At 34.7% G+C, this 23,358-nt stretch overlaps 1 protein-coding gene and 1 long non-coding RNA gene across 2 annotated transcripts; both read left to right on the forward strand.

Moving 5' to 3' along the window:
- Positions 1–1,962: 1,962 nt before the first annotated feature.
- Positions 1,963–10,221, forward strand: LOC141487541 (uncharacterized). Its single transcript, XR_012468429.1, has 3 exons — positions 1,963–2,249; positions 3,960–4,209; positions 7,807–10,221. It is a non-coding gene; the product is annotated as an uncharacterized lncRNA (long non-coding RNA).
- Positions 10,222–11,448: 1,227 nt separating this feature from the next.
- LOC141487539 (uncharacterized) lies at positions 11,449–22,755 on the forward strand. Its single transcript, XM_074186632.1, has 2 exons — positions 11,449–22,547; positions 22,605–22,755. Exon 1 carries the CDS (start codon positions 16,949–16,951, stop codon positions 18,641–18,643), a length of 1,695 nt encoding a protein of 564 aa, XP_074042733.1. The 5' UTR covers positions 11,449–16,948; the 3' UTR covers positions 18,644–22,547; positions 22,605–22,755.
- The last annotated feature ends 603 nt before the right edge of the window (positions 22,756–23,358 follow it).

A 23,358-nucleotide genomic window follows, 5' to 3' on the forward strand; every position in this document is an offset into this window, starting at 1 on the left:
ATGAAATACTGTGAACAGGATATATTCTGTATTACAGATTGACAACGCCTTCGAATGCTCAAATGTCTGAATTTGTTTTACGGTCATTTTATTATTTGTTGTTTTATATTGTTATATTTTATATTGATTTTAACTGTATCAATGGTACTCAATGAATACTATATGTAAAGAACTTTAAAAAAAACTGTGCATCATGTAAGTGGGAACTATTCTGTTTGTTGTTCGGAATAAATAAATTTATATTCTATTCTAATACCGATTTCTTAAGGGAAAATATAATTCCACCTAATTCTACCAGCGTTGTACAGTGATATGAATATTCAGGGCTCAAGGAGTGAAGTAATAAAAAAAAATTTCGATTCGCCGTTCCATAGGCGTACATGACTGAGTCGGGTGAAAAGTGAAAACCATAGAATTCATAGTGGCGATAATTGATTGATTTTTGTAATAATAAACTCAAAATTGTTTTTATTTTTCAATTTCATTTGAAATTTTCGAAACTTTTTTCGAAAACACTGTCCGTACCTGCACATACACATCATATACCTGCAGGGCATATCTGATTAAATCAGACATACCCTGAGATAATTGAATAGAACTGGCCGATACTTGATGTAAATCCATATCGAACAACTAATCAATACAGTTTATTTGTATGATTTTCACTATAAGGGTTTTACAAAAACAGCGACACGTGTTTCGCTATACAATAGCTTCTTCGAGCGTAAACTGAGATATTTTTTCTTCAGAATGCTTATCAAAAACATACTGTCTAAAAAGTCAGGCTTCGATAACCTAAAGAAAAATAGAAAACTAAGAGGCGATGAATGAGGCTTGAAAATATCGTATTTTCAATTCTGGTCGTTCCAATTCTTGTCGCTTTAATGAGAGAGGATTTATTTTCTTTTTCTTTCATTTCCAATATTTGTTCTGAATTCTGAGTTCATGGACACACTACGAATAACATTTTCTTAGACTAGTACACTTTTTTCCTGGAAGTTCTAATGCGATTATTTTCTACTTGCTGTGGGGTCGGGATAAACATAGGGATCAATTTTTCAGGAGCACCTGACTTCAAATTGTGTTCGGTTACTAGTCCAACATTAAGTGATTCTGACAGTAATCCTTACATAAATTGAGGAACATAAAAAATCAACGGAAACAGATTAACGGAAAAACAGATTTTAAACAGATATATATATATATATATATATATATATATATATATATATATATATATATATATATATATATATATATATATATATATATACATAATATATACATATATAAGTCAAAAAGGGAAAAATTTGTGGACAGAACACTCAAAAAATTGAGGCAAACCGCGGAAACGTGTTTCTGGCTATTGGCCTCATCAGCGCGGTGCAGCCAATTGCAAGGATGGACAACAACTGATTACCAAAAATGAAAAACTTCACATATGCACGGTGTCACCAACAGAAGTTCACCGCATATTTTTGGTTTCAATTAGAAGACCTAGCGCTCCCATGCATCATCTAACATCACCACGTAGGCAGCTATAACAACCTGCGTGACTTCCGGGTTCAGGATATAAATACAGAGATAAAGATGTTATTGAGTGTGTATGATATAAGTCAAAAAAGGGAACATTTGTGGACAGAACACTCAAAATATGAAGGCAAACTGCGTGTTGTATATATATATATATATATATATATATATATATATATATATATATATATATATATATATATATATATATATATATTAAAATGTAGGTTTTCACGGATGGTAGAATATGATGTGTTGTTTTTCCGGGTGTTCATCCGTTGTGTACTATTCGATAGTCGACGTTTCGCCATCATCTCAGATGGCATTATCAAGACGAGTTACTGCTTCGTTACAACGGATGAACACCCGGAAAAACAACACATCATATATATATATATATATATATATATATATATATATAAGTTTAAGTAGTAGGTAGTAGAGCGTTTATGGACACTCTATCTCTGAACACGTTTATCAGTATAGTAAGAAGTGAGTCGAGCAGGGTCAAGTAACTTCTGAACACGTAACAGCACACCTAGATGATGACAAATGAGATTTTGTCGAAACGTCGGTGAAATTAAAGATAATATCACATACACGGATCAAATACCCGGAACAACCAGTTCAGCATAGTCCTATCCGTGAAAACTTCAGATTCAACATTCGATACCTTAACGGGGAGATGAGGTCAACTAAGAAGAAGAAGAACTCAGGTAAAACTCAACAACATTCAAGTAGTAGGTAGTGAAGCGTTTATGGACACTCTATCTCTGAACACGTAACGAATATCATTTTACCAGTATAGTAAGAAGTGAGTCGAGCAGGGTCAACTAACTTCTGAACACGTAACAGCACACCTAGATAATGACAAATGAGATTTTGTCGAAACGTCGGTGAAATTAAAGACAATATCACATACACGGATCAGATACCCGGAAAAACCACTTCAGCGTATATATATAATATATATAATATATATATATATATATATATATATATATATATATATATATATATACATATGCAGTCAAAATTGCTGTTTATTCCCTTTATCAAGACATTAACTTGAGGTTATAGTGAAAAGTCAGATGTAGAAAAGTGTCACACATTCAATTTTGAAGTTACAGAGGAAAAATACAAAAAACTTTTTATATTCAAACATTTGAAAATTATTTCACTGGTCCATGCTTGGCACTTACTCGGTGGCGTTCCTGGTGAACCAGGAAGATATTGTATTCTGTCCAACTGGTCTGTTCTTGTACCAGCCTTTTAGTTTGGATTTGGTGTCAAAAATAAAGGCTTCGGTTTGATGGAGCCCTGCTTGCTTGTTAGTTTGTTGAACAGTCTCACTGGGCATATTTCTTCGTTGAGTATTCGGTACTAGCCACTTGCTCTCAGCCATTTTCTTTGAACCACCTTGGGTGGTTTTGGAGAAAACCGGGTAAAACTCAATGCGGCCTGTTGGTTCCCTTCCATTGTCAATTTCCCCTACAAAATATTCGAGTTGTGCTGCCACTCCTTCATTTCCTCTCCAGGCCAATTCATGACCAGCATTGTGGAAAAACTTTTTCTGCAGTCTTTCCGGAGTGTTTTCGTCCCAAAACTCAATAATTATTCCTAGTTCGTCTGCCGATAGTGTAGATGGACTTTCCTTTCTCTTGGTTGGATCCATTTGTAACTTCCGGCGCTTAGCATTTTTGAAGCCCTTGCGTCCAAGTATTCTATGTCAGAGAATGGATTAAATTCACGATTATACTTTTCAAAAAAATATTTCTGCAACTGCTTGGCTGTGGAATTCCATAAAACTTTGATAACACTCCCCTTGTAGTCTTCGTAGTTCGTTTTTCGCATGTTGAACCATAGTTTTCAAGAATAAGCGCCAGTTCTTCCACAGATATATCCGCTCTATCAAAATTATATGATTTTTCTGCGCAGAAGTTTGTAAACTGCCGCCATACGCTCGACTTCGATTCCCTGGTATTCGCGGGTTTCAACTCTCAATCACCTGGCGAATATTCTCTTTATTTTCTTGACCGAAGCCAAACATTTTTTACGTCGTGCCGCTTGACTGCTTCAAAACTGAAATAATAATTTCGAGGTTAGGGTCTCACTTAGTTACCATGGCAACTCAACAATCAAGTCGACCACACATTTTATTTCGCTGGTGACTTGATGAAGAAAATAATTTGCATTGTTGAGAATGGAAAAATACATTTCAAAACTATTTGATTGTCCACCACAATTCGGTGTGGAATTTTCTTACCGAATACCACGCGAGGTCAAATTTCCGGAAGTAATTTGACCTCTAGTGGTATTACTAGTGAAAATTGAACACAATTTTCCATACTCAACAATATTATTCGTATGTGTACCGACTCATTTCTAATCGCGGAAAATATAATCCTCCATTTTTTTTGTTTCAGACTCAACTTACCTCTTCAATACAAGCATCATGTGAATCTGGTATGATGTGTGTCAAAGACTGAGTGTGTGCAAATAGAATCAATGCCTGCCACTGCTATGTTTTCAAAATTCAAAAGCAGTGGAGCAACGCAATGTCCCGTAGAAACGAATCCAATTTGTCAAATTTTTGAAATTGGTAAACAAGTTGCTAGTGCTGGACCAGAGTTAGTTTGGAAAATCCATGATGCATACAGAAAAAGTGACGGAAAGGTGAGTCGAAATATTCTTTCATCCATATCTTTTATTTGATTTTTTTTATATTTCAGTTATGATCACTCCTTGAAATAATATTTAATTTGAACTTTTGACCAATCTGCATCCTTCATATGTAACATGATAATGTTGGTTTTTGCTATTAATATACTGTTCACAAGATGATTTGGATAGTAGAGAAAATATTAATTTATATCTAGATCATTTCTGAAATCAATTCCATTCAAATTGTGATAATCATTTGACAATATTCCTATCTTTATTACATCAAACTCAATTTTTAGAATAATCCTTTGTACAATCATAATTTACCATTACTTTCAAATACTTCATAAGAATACTAGTACTATACTAAAACCAATAATGATTGAGAGTAGAAGTAAGCCCAGTCGACAGCAAATGGGGGGCGTGCTTATTAATTTTTGAGAGGGTTAAGAATGAAAGAAAAATTCTTAGTACAATTAGTTAAAATATTCATACACATTTTTTATTTATTTCATTAAAACTTCGCAATATCGTAATTTACCTAATCGTTGTAGTCATTAGGTGGGCCTTATGAAAACGGATTAATAATCGTGGTAATTATAGTAGGTACCAGATAAATTAACAATAATAATAAAAAACACAATATATATATATATAACTTTTTTTCACTATTGAGTTGCAGCAATTGATAAGAGAACTCTTTATAACTATTCTCAAGCTTCCGAGTAACTTAAACTCATCGTCAGGGGTACTAGAAAATACCAATTACAAATTTTTGATAATAGAATATAAATGTAAATGTACAAATTTTCGTCTAATCTTCAACCTCAGATTCGTCACTGTTGCTACCGCTATCATCAAAGTGAATTATGATTGGTTCAATATTGTGTTCAATACGGTTGTCTACGTCCCACATTTTTTGCTCCTCTTTTAAAACTTGCTGCATGCATTTCTTCCAGTCTTCTGCAGAAACAGTTCGAATTGCACGTCCACTAATTTGAATGTTCTGTTTTCTCGTGCCACATATCCTTTTACTTGCGCCCAGATTAATTCTATTGTGTTTAATTCGCAGTGGTATGGAGGTAACCTCAAAATTGTAATTCCACGACTTAACGCCATTTCATCCACTGCGAATTTTTTATATTTGTCTGTGTGTAATTTTGTTAGCTGAAGTAGTTCTGCCTTTAAACTATCTTTGTTATATTGGATGTTCTTATTAATTAAACATTCTTGAATTGCTGCTTTTTTCCATGATTGTTTCGGTAATGGTTCTAAATGTCGACTATGGTATGGGACATTGTCCATGACGATGACAGACCCAGGTTCCACAAGTTGAATGATGCCTTCAAACCATTTTTCAAACACCTCCGCACTCATCTCTTCATGATAGTCGCCTTTTTTTATTTAAATATTAATTCACCATTTGGTAAAAATCCACTGTCGCTTCCTATATGCGTAACTATCAAACGACTACCTTTTCCAGATGGCTGTTTCAACCCAACTGACAAACCTTCCTTAAAGGCTTGTCGTGCACTTGTTATATTACCATCCTGCCATACTTTCTTGACCGTATGTCCTTGGTTAACCCATGTCTCGTCCATGAAGTACAATTTTTTTTGAGCTTCCGAAATTCGTCAATTTTTCTTAGATAGTTACTTCTCCATGCTATTATTTCTTGACGTTCAATGAGAATGCTTTTCCTGTCAACTTTTTCGTACGTAAATTTCATTTCGTGTACAAGTTTCCTAAAAGTTTCTTTACCCTTTTTTGGGACCAATTCATGATCGCTAAGTGCCTCCAGAACTGTTTGTAGTATGGGCAGCTCATTTCTGAAAAAGAAACTGTGAATAGTTCTGCGTATACTGGTTTTGGCTTCTTCATCAACTGTGATTTTTTTTCGTCCGCTACTAGTTTTTGGCGTTTGTACGTCCCCATGAATTTCTGCTTCTCTTAGTATTTTATAAATCGATGATTTTGGTACACCGGTATAATCAGAGCACATATCAACTAATTTATCTTTTGTAATTGTGGAACTTAATGATGTAGAAATGCCCGGTTGGTTATTCGGAGGTACACATGTACAATTACAGCACATATGCACAAAGTCATCTTTTGGTGGCTGATGATCTCTTTCAAGACAGTGAAATACTCGCAGTACAATTTGTTTTTCTCTTACTGACCGAGACTCCGACCGTTTTACCTTTTTCGACGTGGAAGGCCCGACCATGTCTCCCATTTTTTGAGTAGTTTGAGAACGGTGTAGAAATATAATTATGTAACGCTTAAACACTTATTAGCACTATTATTTTCACCAATTGTTATCACAACACGTCGATTGCTGAGTAACTTAACTGTAAAACGTACAATTCTCGCTGTATAATTCACAAACCAATGATACGCTCATGGCTGCAAGTACATTAGTAAGGACTGCAACGATGAGATGGAAGTTACGGTAAAGTGACAAAGACAGAAATATCGTTGCGTACAGCGTTGCCACTAGTTGTAATAAATATCTAACACTATACAGAAAATAATGAATTTTAACTGATCAGTAATCAGGAAATGTATAAGTATTACTCAATACAAGCTCATTACTGATTTTTGTCATAAATAATACCTTTTAATCGTACTAGTATTGGGTATTATCTATAATTTGCCACAACCTACAACTCTACTGCTTACTATATTTTGATTCTGCTATAAACTGGTAACGTAAAATTTAGATATGACAACGCGCTTTACTCTCAATCATTATTGGTTTTACTATATGTTGCTGTATCGCTGCTGTTCCAATGTTTTGGCAGAATCAGAATCAACGAATTTAGGCGTGCGCAGCGTTATAGAACAGTGCTTTCAAAAAAATTGTTCTACAACGCCATCTAGTGGCAAGTTACAGAAAAATTGATATGAAAAATTACTTATACATGTCCAGTTTCATCACTTGCATACATACATGCATGCATGCATGTATGCATGTATGTATGTATGCATGTATGTATGTATGAATGATTGTATGTATGTAGGTATGATTGTTTGTAACTCTCAAGCTCGGGATCTGTATTGACAGAATTATTGGCATTATTGCTTGATCTATTCGCGGGCAGATGGCGCTGTACGTAACTATCAATTATTGCTTGAGCTATTCGCGGGCAGATGCCGCTATACGTAACCTTCTTGATAGGCTGTTCAAAAGAAAATCAAAATAAAAAACATATTTCAAGAATTATAAGTGTTAGCGAAATTTTGTACTACAGATGAAATATTCAGATATTTAGAATTACCCGTGATTCAGTACAGAAAAAAGTTTTGAACGAAATGGAAGATACATTTTGAAGTCTAATTCGATCATTTTATATTTTTGAGCAAAAAAAACCCTGAAATTAAACAAAATACAAGTAAAAAATGAAACAATTACTAACAATCGAAACGTCGTGAAGGACTTCGCTTGGAATCTCTCAACTTATTTTCATTTTTTGTTCAATTCTTCTATTCTTACTTGTATTTTATTTCACTATTATTTCATTTCAGGTTTTTTTGCTTCATATAATTATTATTTTTAGCTATTCATTTTTATTTCTATTTCTTTAGTTTTCGATTCTTCTTTTTCAGTTTTTTCAATTTCAAATCATTTTATATAATATCAGACAATGAAAGTACGAACTAATGGAATTCAAAAACCAGATGAATTTAGAATAGAACTAATAATGGAAATCTTGCTCCCTAAAATTCCATCCAATCTACCAGGGGACTCTAAATTTCAACTGAAACTTCATAAAGTTAATCCCAAGATCAAAACTGATGAATGAAAAAGCGGCATAACTTCTGCGAAACGTTAACTTTCGGGTAGTAATCTGCGAGAACGGATCGTTTTTATTGCTAATTCATAAAGTTTCTGCGACAATGTCATTTTATGTAGCAACTGCTTGTTACTCAAAACCAATCTTGGAAGAATTGCGTTATAAAACTTTTTATTAGGTGTCATGTTGTTTGATCATAGTATTGAAGTTTATTTTCTTCTTTCTATTGGGAAAATTCGAATTTCATCAAAAGAATATATTCCAGAAGAGCACACACCTAAAGAAACTTCCAGGTGTGGAAGTATGCAAGTTTATTTAAAGATATTATTTGAAAGTGTAAAGCAAACAAATTATATACGAAAAGTAAACTGTTACGGCCGGGGATAAAAACTTTTTTCCGGGTTCTGTTTTTCAGATATTACATCTTGGAAATTTGTCTCAAGTTTTATTCCACGGGTGTGGTTTCTATTGGTTTTAATGAATTTGTGTACAATTAAGGACAGGTAGCCAGGTTTTGTTTTCCCTGTGGAGAGATTCTCCATATTTTCATTTTAAAGGTTGATAAATTTCAAAATATTTAGTTCAATGTGTTGAACAATGTAAATGTATGTTTGGTGCCTGTTACTTATTTGGATCTGTATGTATGACCAGTCTAATGAAATAGGTACATCTGTGTATTACCAAGTGTTGTAACATATTTTATACTGCTTTTAAAGATTAATAAATATATGACCGCGTTCAATTAATGACCTATCAATTTTGTAAAAAGAGGAAGATTATCAAATCCAATCAAAATGTACTTCATTGTCGAAGATGAAATCTCATTGACAAAGTGTTACTATTCCAAGAAATATAAGATACACAACTTAAAAGATATTGTTGAAGATGAAATATTATTGTCAAGTGTTATTATTTTGAAGAATATAAGTTATACAAATTGAAAGTAATATTTGAACATTTGGTTGTTTCAGCATTTTGGGGTGAAAGAGTAGTCAGAAAGTTATTATATATGCTACATATTGAAATAAATAATAATAATGAATATTCTCATGCAACACATAAATGTAAGTATGAGAATATAAAAACTTTAAAGCATAAAAATATAAAAGTGTATGCATAGAAAATAACAGTATCAACTTCGTAAACATTTTGAACTATATAGTTCAGAGCTGAATGTAAACATCAAACAAAAAGTTAAAAAAGTCACATAGTAGGTACTGAAACACAATAATTAAAATTCATTGTTTATATAATTTGAATTTCTGTCTGGATAAAATTCGTCTAAAGAATAAAAAGCCTTTGAAATCAGAAGCTGTTTTACAGACTTTCCAAATTTAGTGGTACACGTTATGCCTTTGATCTCAATTGGCAAATTGTTAAACATTTTTTTTCCATTATATATGAAAGACCTCTCAATTGTTGATGATATTGGAATCGGTAAACCTATATTGAGCTTAGTTCTGGTATTTCGTCGTGGTGAAATGAACATTTTTGTCCTGTATTTTTTTGCACCAGACATAACATTTCCAATATAAGTATGGAAAGCAAGGTCAAGTTTTTATGCTTTCTGAATAAAGGTCGACAGGAATCCCTGAATCCAACTCTATACATATTTCTAATTCCTCTTTTTTTGGAGTAGGCTACAAAGAAGAGAGAAATGAAAATTTCTATGATTTTTACCACATTTAATTGTAACTAACGTTACTGCAGTTTCGTCCTATATGGACATTCTCAAACAAATACAATAAACTAACAATGATTCATTACATTCGCCATTCCGTATCGTTTAGATTCGGAAACTTGTGGTTGCATGCCAAGGAATGGTTCGAAAACGTCGAATAATTTTTCCTAGTTTGAAGGACCTTTCATGTTCAGCATACCGTTTTTGGAAATTTCGTCCGCATTGTCCCACATAAACACTATTTATTACACTCCGGACACTTAAGCTTATAAACTCCAGATTTTTCCAACTTGTCGACCTTATCTTTGGCATTGGAAAGGAAATGAGATAACCTGGCATGTGGTCTGAATGCTACTTCCACATTGTGGAAGTCTGAACGGTTGCAAACTCAATTATTCAAAATCCTTGGAAATTTACAAGCATAAACATTGCGGGTGCAACCTGTTAAATGATCAAATCGATTTAATTTACTCTCCGGTTTTTAACCCTTTGACTCACGAGTTTTGGTTTCAAAAGATAAAAATTATTTTCTGGTAATACAGGGTGTCCCTGTTGTTGTTGAATCAACGTTATCATTATTATTTCTGCTTTGATAATTATTCATTTCAAATAATGGTGGACGAGCGGGTTTGATGTCGTCGAGTGAAACTACATTTTTATCAAGACTCGTTGCTCCGATCGACTTTCCACACGAGTACTTTTATTCATAAAATTGTCCAAGTAACCTTAATTTGTTGAAAAATATTGAAAAATATCTGTCATTTCAAAGTTTTGGGGTGTGGACCATCGGGGGTAGTCCGTTCCTGACTTTGTAGCAAAACAACTGACTCCTGCATGAAAGCTCATCGAAGGAATTCATTTGTTTAGTCAATTACCAAAATTTGGATGATTTTGAATATTCACTTGAACAGTTATCAAAGAAAAACATTTTTCATTTTGTAACTTCGAGGGCCCGTTACTTGGTAACGAAGGATTTTAGGAAAAAAAGTTATATGAAGTACTGGTGATATTTTGACCCCATCTATACATTCCCGAGAGGAAAAGAGGAAGTCCAGGGACACCCTGTATATTGTCAAAATATGATATTTGTAAACACTTCAAACATTTGTTTAGAATTCACACCCCTGGTAGTACGACAAAAAAATTGTCTACAATTGTAGACATCAGTAGTCAATGGTACCTTGAAAAAGCAAAGAACATTCGTTGTGTAAAATCAAATATAAAAAAGATTGTTCATTCTAAATCAATTATTGTGGAAGTTCTCAAAACAGTTGCGATTTTTCTGAAGGCACAAATGTACCTTACATTTAGTGCAAATCCATCGTGACTTGCCCTTGCACCCAACATTTTTACAACGTCCAGGTGTGCTCTGGCATATGATTCACATTGTCCATTTGTACATCTGCTAGAGGCCTCACTTCGGTTCTTTTTCGACTTGGCTGGACTGGGGCATCATCTTTTGATGGCCTCCCAACCTTCTTTCGTGAAATTTCATTTCCCTGTTTGATGAGGACCTCTCCTATTTCCATTCTGAAGTGTAATAAATCTAGAGTTTTATTTGCTGGCCGTTCAAGCAGCTGAGAATCTTTTCTGTACTCTGTCCATGAATTTATGAGTGATATATCTACAGCATGAAATATCATCCTCAGTGTCCATTTCTTGGACCTTATTTTTGTTCTATATAATGATATGAGTGCGTCAGCTTTGTCGACGCCTCCCATAGAGGTATTGTATTCCTTTACTATTTGCGGACGGTTCACGTCAATACGAGTCTTATCTCTCCCACAGAATTATTCTCATCGAAGTAGAACAACAACTATCAATTGAATGCACTGCTTCTCTTGGTGTTTTCCAAGGATCTGTCTTGGGACCCTTATTATTATTATTTTTTTTTTTGTGAAAGATATTCCCAATCATATTACCGCGGGACAAGTAACAATGTTTGTCGATGACACAACAGTTACAGCCTGTGGATAAACCCTTGAAGAATTGCACAGTAATATAGAAAAAGCTCTCAATGAAATGAAACAATAGTGCCAACCTGCATACATTTCCATAGGAGAAAGCCAGTTACAACAACCTTCTATAAAAATCTAATATTTAGTGACAGGGACTGTTGAATTTATGCTATGCGTTTGCATATAGCCATATATCAAATAATATTGCAACATAGGGACTGGCTCCTGAATGTAAAAAAGTTTTCACTTCTCAAAAAAGAATAATTAGACTATTATTATAGTTATAGTTATAATTAGACTATATTTTATTTGGAATATAGGGAGTCATGTAAGACTGTCTTCAAACAACACTCTATTCTGCCCTTCCATTCTATTTTCATTTTAAAACGTGTACCTTTTTTGAAAAGCAACATTTCTGACTTCAACGTCTTAAGTCGTCATAACTATCCATCAAGAAGTTCTATATTGGAAACACCAAAACATAAAACTGCAACATTTAAAAAGTCTACATTTTATAATTGCATATTTCTTTATAACAGCTTGCCAAAATATATAAAGGATATAAATAGCTATAACAGCTGGAAAATAGCTTCTATTCAAGAGAGGAATTTCTGGCATTGGAATCCAAACACTGAATGTTCATTTAGTAAGTTTTCTAACGTCTGATTAAGTATAATATAGTTTCCTCTTTCTTACCTATATTCTCAATTTTTTGAATTTTTATCTATGTAACATAAGATTTTTATATTCTCATGACTGTCAGCGACTTTTTTAACCTGCCAATTGTACTCTTTATGTCAGTGGTCGCCAACCTGTCGATCGCGAGCTACCGGTAGCTCGCGGAGGCAATTCTGTTAGCTCTCACAACGATTTTAATTTAAAAAATACAAACTGCAAAAATCAGAGAAGCTTTCGAAAATTCCACAAAAAAATCTGATTGTCATAATATTAGACATAAAGAGCGGCAACGTTGCGGTGAGCGATCTGCCGCTGACGCCATCAAGCTAGAATCGGCTAGAACCGACCAGACGGACCAGCGCGGTTATTGTTCGAGAACGATCTGGATTGCTTTGAACGGGATAATTACGCACGGCGCGGCGACATTGCGCTTAGTTTAAAACTGAACGCGTAACCAACGTGCAGCGGTTGGGTTAGTAGAGAACAACAAAAATAATATTATGGCAAGCAGTTGTAAGAAGGTAAAGACATACCACTTTCATTCGGAATGGGAAGAACAATACTTTTTTACAGAAGTTAAAGATAAAAATGTGTGTTTGTTATTAATACTTCGGTCTCCGTTGCTAAAAAAGGAAATATTGAGAGACATCATAAAACTGTACATTCTAATTTTGAAAAATCATTCCCACTACATTCTGCCGCCAGAAAGGAGAAAATGAAACAGTTAAAAAAGCAGTTAATTGGACAACAATCAATATTTTTAAGAACAGTCGACAAAAATAAGGCTGCAACTGAAGCATCGTACTGTGTGTCCCAGATAATTGCACAAAAAAAGAAACCTTATGAAGACGGGAAATGATAAAACAGGCGTTTTTAGAAGCTGCTGATTCGTTATTTGCCAACTTTAGAAATAAAGACGAGATAGTTTCAGCTATAAAATCTATGCAACTTTTTGCTAATACAGTGATGAGACATGTAGAAGTAATGAGCAATGATATTTTTTTACAGTTAAGAACTGACTTAGATAACTGTGTTTATTTTTCACTTCAACTGGATGAATCAACAGATGTCGTTGACACTGCCCAGATGGCCGTGTTCGTCAGGATGGTATTTAGTGATTTTACGATTAAAGAAGATCTTTTGAAGTTCATTCCACTGAAAGGACACACTACTGGACATGAGTTGTTTTCTCATTTAAAAAATATTATTTCTTCCGAGAAAATTCCAATATCGAACATGGTAGGCTTGACAACTGATGAAGATTATTATGAAGTTTTTTAAGAACAAATATCGCAATCGACTCACAGATGAACATTTGGATAATTGTATTCGAATGGCTGCATCAAATTATACTGCAAACATTAAAAAATTATCGATGAGTCTGAGTGTCAGCCTTCTCATTGAACGTGCTTTTTTATTTTTCAATGTTTATGTTCATGATAGTGCGTTACTTTTTTGTTGTTATTATTAACTATTTTTAAATCATACGTGACATGCCGTTGTGGCTGGATAAAAGTTTGTGTTTATTTTTCAAACACCTTCGTTTGATAGGTAGGAATGTAGCTATGAACAAGTACGTACTAGTAATATTAGTTATTTTGTTATTAGTTTATTATTAGTACCTATGTATTATGTATTACCAGTTAAATAGTGAAATAAATACATATAATGATAAATTAACTGTGTATTATTTCATTTACGTTGCGTTACGTGGCTTCCGTGTGGGTAGCTCGCTGTTTATTCCAAAATTAACAAAGTAGCTCAACGCCTTGAAGAGGTTGGCGACCACTGCTTCATGTAAATATGACCAATAAATACTACTACTACTATAAAAATTGAATAACATAAAATAAAAATTAAAAGTATTTGTTTCGAAAGAATTATTTATTTCGTGTAATTCAATGTTTATGTGAAAGTAGCTGTTTCAGGAGGACTTTCTTTCAGTTTGTGTCTGAAAGTTACTTCTCTGCATGATCTGCAAATCCTTTCTTTCCCAAAGCCGGATTCTTGTGGCTGGAATTAAATCAAATAAGCAAATGAATTTCATTATGTACTGTCATTGAGGGCATGAGTACATTCAACTCATTCAAGACATTAAGTCATAATTTCATGAATGGAGTGATTCTTCTTGTAATATTATCCAGATTGGTGCTGAAGCAACAATCTAAGTGTCTCCATTGAGATGATAGCATTCCATGAAGGTGAAATTTTTGGTCTTTCATATAATATATTCTGTATAAACTGGATCACAAACTGAAAGGGAAAAATTTTTTTTTTGTATAATTCAATGTTCATATAAAAGTAGTTGTTGCAGCGTATAATTTTTTTTTTAATTTTATGCAACTGCACAAGCTGCAGCTCTTCGTCTGGCGGCACTGGTTGCCATGGGTTCAAACCACACAAAACTTAATTTTTTTTTTTTTTTTTTTAATGGTCAATTGCCACGGAGCGAAACCTTTTGAATATTGACAGAGAGTAATGAAATAAAAGTTTAAAATACCCAAATAAATTTTAATAAATACATGATATATAATTAGATGAGTATATACAATGAATAACGAAGTAACTATGAATTTTTTATACTGATCAGTCTTTAAATTGTTCGATCTTCAACCGGTTTGATGATACCACCTTATATTATTAATGTAATGTAATGAAAATTGGAAAATGATAATTTTCAATCAGATGATACTCATATGTAAAATAACTTAAGAACATACTTAAAACTAGGTGAAACTGACCTCAAGGTAGTGGTGACATTCAATTGGATATAATGTTTTTCGTTCATCTGAATGGAAACTCAGACGAAAATATAGAATCAGGAATGATCAAAATGAACTGGACTCGTCAACATATGGGCTCAAAACCAAATGGTCTCAGCAACTGAGCATCTCAGCGATTGAGGGGTGTTCAGCAAAACGATGATCCATCAAAATCTGCTGCCTTTCGCATTGAAAAAAAAAATGGAAACTTGAGAACCAGGAAGCTCCAAAAGTACGTTCCAAAACAAAGACCCTGTGAAATAGGTACATTTTATTACCCATTTCATGTTTATTATTTTACATGAACGGAATGAATTTGAAATTGTCATTCCGATATAGATCGGTTTCTTTAAACAGTTTTTTTTTACATACCTCTTGACTCCAGAGGGATTTCAAACCACGATAGGTCTTCAAACAAATAAACGAATGGAATATTGCCTGTACTTGATAGACATATCATCAAACACCAAAAATAGAGCAGATTAATATGAGGTCTGATCCTCTCAACAGATACTGCACGACTTTTCATTTTTCCACAATCTCATAAAAATGGCAATCTTCAAAACTTCTTTCCCAAAAATGATTCTCTCCTTAAAATATACCCCTACACCCCTATTAATTTTAATGTAAACTGGTTTTGTGACACCAATCATATGCATTCCTAAACATCCTTTCCCATGGACTCTTTCTGAATTGTTTCCAGCTCACTGGCATATAAGGCCATTGGAAAGGTTGAACACATCTTTCAGGATGAGGCATCATTGCCAAATGCCTTCCGTCACGAGAACATACTCCGGCTAAGCCTTCAATGCTTCCATTGGGATTCATTGGGTAAGCTTCTGTTGGTACATCATTATCATCGACATATCTCAAAGCGACAAGATTTTGTTGCTTCAGTTGCTTGTATATTTCCTCTCCACTGAATTCGAATCTTCCTTCACCATGTGCTACCCAAACTCCAAATGAAGATCCTTCCATGTCTTTGAGCATAATGGATTTGGATTTCTCAATTTTTACAGTACTGAACCTACATTCAAAACGTTCAGATCTGTTATTTGTTAAAGAAATGTCTGGTTTCATCTCTCCTGTTATAGGTGTTCCCACCCAACCAATAAGAGCCATCAACTGACATCCGTTGCACACACCCAAACTGAATGTGTCTGTTCTTCTATAAAATCTGGCGAATTGCTCTCGCACTTTTTCATTGTATAATAAATTTCCTGCCCAACCTTTTGCTGAGCCTAGAACATCTGAAACAATAAATTGACATTTCAATTAAATTCATAACAATCCAAGATAGATTGAAATAAAGTGATCTGTTACCATACACCAAGAATTATATGATTTTTACTAGAATCATGAATAGGCCTCTTCATCATGTGACAAATGTAAGCGAGTCAATATGTGGTTGGAAAGTTTTGTACAGTTTTATCCAATATATGCTGGTAAAACAGTGTAATTTCCAAAAATCAATTAATGATTACAACAAATTATTAATGGTGTCATATTCCTCCATAGTTCAATCGAAACATATAATTACACAACACAACAAAGTTTTTGTTTCGGGGTTGAAATTAGATGATTTTAATGTATTTCCACGTGTTAAAACCGAAAGTGACCATAAAAATTATATATTAGCTCTTGTTTTCAAGATATAGTATCATTATATTATATATATGTATATTGAGTTTTTAACAAATGAAATATTTCATCATCAACAGTTGGTACACATGTTTGTTTACATAACACCCCTCTCATCAGCTGTTCTTAAGTAGTAAACATAACCTATGTGAGTTTGTCAATTGTACGCACGTGGTTGCTATTGAAATTATCGTGTGAAGTTGATGTTTAAATTAATTTAAGTGCTGATCTGAAATGCCTCGAAAGTGTGTGAATTCTGTCGATAGCTTTTGCTATATATGTGGTGAAATAACATTTAAGGCTCAGAAACGTAAAATGACACCTATCGTTAAGACAGCCTATGAACATTATTTTGGTGTGAAAGTTGGGGACCAAGATAAATCATGGGCTCCTCATATATGTTGTAATTCTTGTTCCGTCATATTGCGAGAGTGGCTGAAAAATAAAAACCGGGCAATGGCTTTTGCAGTACCTATGGTTTGGCGTGAGCCTACCAATCATACAGACGACTGTTATTTCTGCTTAACTCCTCCCATTAAGCAAGGTTTATCTATGAAGAAAAGAGGAACGGTTAAATACCCTAATCTCCCATCTGCTCTTCGGCCTGTACCACACTCAGACAATTTGCCAGTCCCTTCTCCACCCCAAAACTATGAAATTTTAGAGGAAGGTGATGAAGACTGTTTAGAAGGAGCAACCCATCCTTCTACATCCTATGACCCTGATTTTGAGGTGAGCGATAGGTCTAGTGATCCGCACAGAATTAGTCAAGCAGAGTTGAGTGACCTTATAAGAGATCTTCGCTTGTCTAAGGAAAAGGCTGAGCTGTTAGGGTCAAGACTACAACAGTGGAATCTTCTAAAACATGATGTGAAAATATCTCAGTACAGACAGCGTCAAAAAGATTTGCTTCCTTTTTTTGAGAAAAAAGAAAACCTCGTAGTTTGTTCTGATGTTAATGGTTTGATGGACTGCTTGAATTTGGATCACACTCCATCTGAATGGAGACTGTTTATAGACTCTTCAAAACTAAGCTTAAAAGCTGTATTTCTGCATAATGGAAATCAGCTACCCTCTATTCCTATAGGTCATGCAGTTCACATGAAGGAAACGTATATAAATATGAAAACACTTCTCCAATCAATCAAATATGAACAACACAATTGGCACATCTGTGGTGATCTGAAAGTCATTGCTATACTCCTAGGAATGCAATTAGGGTTCACCAAGTACTGTTGTTTTTTGTGTCTGTGGGACAGTCGGGATAGAAAATCTCACTATAAAAAAATGAACTGGTCTACACGAGACCTAAACCCTAATGAGAAAAATGTAGTTTACGATCCTAAGGATGTTCTCCTTCCCCCATTACATATTGAGTTGGGACTAATGAAAAACTTTGTGAAGGCCATGGACCAGGAAGGACAAGTTTTCAAGTACTTGAGAGCAAAGTTTCCCAGGTTGAGTGATGCTAAAGTCAAGGAAGGCATCTTTATTGGGCCTCAAATCCGTGAAATCGTAAATGATCCTGCTTTTGACATGATTTTAACAGGAAATGAAAAAAGAGCCTGGGAAGCCTTTAAGGGGGTTGTACATGGGTTTTTAGGTAACAAAAGAGATGATAACTTCACAGCATTGGTTAAAGAGCTTCTTCAAGCTTACCACCAACTTGGATGCAACATGTCCTTAAAAATTCATTTTCTTCACTCTCATCTCAATTTCTTCCCACAAAACTGTGGAGCTGTGAGTGACGAACATGGAGAAAGATTCCATCAAGACATTGCCTCAATGGAACAGAGATATCAGGGCCGTTGGAATGAAGCAATGCTTGCAGACTACTGCTGGTCTGTGTGTAGGGATGCTCCAGAAGTGTTTTATAAAAGACAAGCTAAACGACAGCGATCTTACAATGAATCGGATGGACTTGATTGAAATTTGGTGGTACAAACTTCTTTTATTTGTCAAAACACTAAGAATAATGTTTTTTTTTATTAATTTTGTACTTAAAATATTCTAAAAGAAACATAACAATATTGTTTTATGTACTTTCACTTTTCACGTATAGTATAACTACTCTTTAAGATTAAGTACTGTGTATCTCAAAAACCAGAGCTAATAAAAATTTTTCATTGTTATTTTTGTTTTTATCACCCCAAAATTAGTAGAAATTGACTAATTTAGTGTAGGAAACATTCAAAAAATATTTTTTTGTTGTGTTGTGAACAATCAAAAAGGTTGCTAGAGGGTCGTAGATATTCGTGAAACGGAAACAAAGTGAGCTAATTGAGAGGTTAGTTATCAATATACCCTTATTATACAATTCGAAAATAAAGTGAATAATTATTGAATAATTTTATCATAATAAATTATGACTTGTGGTGGCATGGTCTTCACTAGTAGAAACTCAAAATCAAAATAGGCGATTGGAAGATCCGAGTAAATCCGGACAAGACTCAGGCGATAACCATGGAAAGATTGCTATCTTCTCCGGCCAGAAAAGTGAGAATCTCTGGAAGAGAGATTGACTGGCAAGCACGGGTAAAGTACCTCGGCCTTCCAATAGACCGTAGGCTCACTTGGAACCCGCACATTATGTGCCTCAAATCAAAGATCAAAGGTCGGATTGCAAGTCTGTACCCTCTGATCAACAGAAAATCTAAAATGAGCTTGAAGAACAAGATCATCATCTACAATACGATGTTCAAGCCTGTCATCATGTATGCTTCAGGCGTCTGGGGACAAGCGGCGAAATATAAATCTCCATTCTGGAGGTATTGCAAAATAAGTTGATGAGGATGATTGTGAATGCTCCTTGGTTCGTGCGGAATGAAGCTATCCGCAGAGATTTGAAGCTGCCTTCCATTCGGCAGTCCATTCAGACGAGGAATCGGTGAGTTTTCGAAGGTGCGGAAACTCACGAAAATCCGTTAGTTAGGGAAGAAGCTGTAGATTATACTGTAGACGACCCCTCCCGTTAGAGGACGAACAGATTTTTCATCCATCCCACCCCAGCCAGGTAGGGGTACCCTGTGAAAGGGTAATCAAATTGGTAATGAGTAATTAAAATTTCAAGGTCAAAATTTAATATTTTTGCAAACTAAAAAAAACTCTGACGTGAGTGTAACAAGTGAGTATAATGGCAATAAATAAAGATTGATATAAAACAATATACACTTTCAATTAGTTTTGTAACAATGGAAATAAGTACCATCCTCCCATAGACTCAAAACATAGTGCCAAAAATTAGTAATACAAAGAAATAAATTCACAGTAGATACCTAAATAACAGTAAATTTCACTGCAATTGTTGTACATTAAGTTTATTTCAGATAGTTATAAAGTTGTGAACATGACTGACAGAAACGTGAGTAGCCATGATAGTAGCTAACGCGGAAGCTATCCAGAACACGAACACACCTGAAATAATTGCAATGTCTACCCAAAAAAAAAAAAAACTATATACGAAGTGAAACAATAAACCAGTTATTATAGACCACACCTAAGCCTACAAGATTCTTTTATATTCATAAATACAACCTGTCAATATGTTTAGGAGATCTATTCATACAATCAATATTTTCATAAATGTTATTTGATTGACTAACTAAGTTACCAACCAAACCCATCCTAGGAATCCTGCAGTAGAATTTTGTTATTCACCATCACTAAAAAGTTGTCCCACCTCAACTATTTGATCTGAATATCTGCTATTTCAACCTGTTAATATCTATTATTGAAGGGGATGTCCACAGGGAAGGGTCTTATCACCCCGTCTCTGGAACATAGTTCTGGATACCCTGGTTAATCACCTTAACAAAAATAGATTCTACACAATTGCATACGCAGATGACATAGTTATCTTGCAGACTGGCAAATTTGAAACACACTCTGCGATAGAGCGCAGGAGGGGCTCAAATTAATAGAAACCTGGGGTAAGGAACACTCACTGTCGATCAATCCCAAGAAGACTGAGATGGTCCTTTTCACCAGGAAAAGACGCTTAACGGGCTTAAAACCTCCCGAAATCTTCAAAAGCAAACTCAACTTCTCTGAAGAGGTAAAATGCCTTGGTACTATCCTCGACAGGAAGCTAACATGGAACTCTCATCTACAGAGTAGAGCAAAAAGAGCATACGTGGCTTATGAGCAATGTCGGAGGACAGTGGGACGCGCATGGGGTGTTTCATTCCGTGTGGTTACCTGGATCTACACTGCAATAATAAGACCTATGTACTGTTTGGAACCTTTGGAGTAGTAATGAATATTACTGGAGTATTTTTCCAACACCAAATCGTTATTTTTACACCTCGACACGTGTTTCGATCACCAAGTGATCATCTTCAAGAGGAAGATAAAACTAGGAACTACTCAAAACTAAAGCTATTTATGTTATTCAGGTATATCATACAGGTAGGTAATCAGTAATACCACCCATACAAGTGTACCACCCTAAATTAATTTTACAATTGGCCTTTCTATTATTTTACAATATGTCCTTATGTATGTTTGAATGTTACAGCTATACAGGGTGTCCCTGGACTTCCTCTTTTCCTCTCGGGAATATATAGATGGGGTCAAAATATCACCAGTACTTCATATAACTTTTTTTCCTAAAAGTCTTCGTAACCAAGTTACGGGCCCTCGAAGTTACAAAATGAAAAATGTTTTTCTTTGATAACTTTTCAAGTGAATATTCAAAATCATCCAAATTTTGGTAATTGACTAAACAAATGAATTCCGTCGATGAGCTTTCATGCAGGAATCAGTTGTTTTGCTACAAAGTCAGGAACGGACTACCCTCGATGGTCCACACCCCAAAACTTTGAAATGACAAATATTTTTCAATATTTTTCAACAAAATAAGGTTACTTGGACAATTTTATGAATAAAAGTACTCGTGTGGAAAGTCGATCGGAGCAACGAGTCTTGATAAAAATGTAGTTCTACTCGACGACATCAAACCCGCTCGTCCACCATTATTTGAAATGAATAATTATCAAAGCAGAAATAATAATGATAACGTTAATTCAACAACATTTATAACAGGAATAATACAAAGTATGCTAAAATGAAGTCGTAAACAAAAAGTACAGTACCTATATGGAAGTTTAAGTCACAATTGTGATAGCAGATATTTTTTCAAAAGAAATATCAAGTTTTGTAGATTCGTGGTGTTTTTAAACTAACAAGCTACTCTACTATGAAATATCGAATTCATTCCATATTTTGTATGTACATAATACGTGTGGAATAATCACGTTTCGTGTTGATCAGTTATCTGAATCTCATGAAACTCAACATTCGAATGTTTCAAATTCTTCTTCACAGCTAAACTGTTGAGGAGTTTCACTGATAATTATAATTTTATGGGAGAAATTCTTTAACACGAATCTAAATTTAGCTGAAAAAACGCACATCGGAAAAAATATTTACTATACTAATAAAAAGCAAACGAATGAACTACAAAAACGGCTGCACATGATCAGGTGAAAAATATCCAGGGAATAATTATGTTCCATTTCTTTCACAGATGTTGACAAAAAAACCTTTTAGAAAGTTTTGATAAAAAATGAGAAATTGGAATGCGATTTTGTTTTGTTGAGTGGTGCGTTGTCATATGACTATCATTGTATTGTCAATATTCTATAGGATATTTTGAATTTTTTTGATATGGAACAGTTTACATTCAATGAATATGCAGATATGCATGTATTTTATGGACGAGCATTTTGTATTGCTGCAGAAGCTCGTCGTCTGTATTCCGAGCATTTTCCCAATCGAACGGTACCGTCAAGAGAAACATTCGAGCGTGTCGATCGCAGCTTGAGGGAGACAGGTATGTAATAATTGATAATTAATTTGAGCACGTTGTTTTATTTCGATATTATTGTAGGTACAGTTTTGCCAAAACGAGGTGGTGAGGGCGCTCCTAGGACTGTACGTACCGTTGTATTGGAGGAAAATATTTTGGAAGCCGTCGCTGATGATCCTTCAATGAGCATCAGAAATCTATCAGAACAGTTCCATATATCCAAGTCCACTATTTATAGAATAATTAGGGAACAACTGCTCCACCCATTTCACATCCAGAAGGTACATGCCATGACACCTCAAGATTTTCCAGCACGACTGGAATATGCCAATTGGTTCATGGATAGGCAAAGAGAGGATATGACTTTTATTAATCGAGTTTTATTCACTGATGAAGCAGGTTTCAGTAGAGATGGAGTTATCAACTCTCATAATCTCCATATATGGGCCGAAGAAAATCCCCATGGGATATTGCAAACCAAACACCAACGGAAATTCAACGTGAATGTTTGGGCTGGTATCATAGGAAACCATCTTATAGGACCATTCGTTCTACAGGACCGATTGAATGGAGAACGTTATTTGGAGTTCATTCAGAACGATTTGAATGGACTTTTGGAACATGTTCCATTGCAAACCCGAAGAGATATGTGGTTTATGCATGATGGCGCTCCTCCTCATTTTAGTTTGATTGTGCGTGACCATCTGAACCATATTTTCCACAATAGATGGATTGGTAGAGGTGGGCCATATTCATGGCCATCGCGGTCTACGGATTTAAATCCATTGGATTTCTTTCTGTGGGGGCATCTAAAAAGCCTTGTTTACGCTACACC

The sequence above is a fragment of the Leptinotarsa decemlineata genome, unplaced genomic scaffold (genome assembly GCF_025532065.1).
Source record: "Leptinotarsa decemlineata unplaced genomic scaffold, Ldec_3_MD MMD2_P_RNA_scaffold_4, whole genome shotgun sequence".
Taxonomy (NCBI): domain Eukaryota; kingdom Metazoa; phylum Arthropoda; class Insecta; order Coleoptera; family Chrysomelidae; genus Leptinotarsa; species Leptinotarsa decemlineata.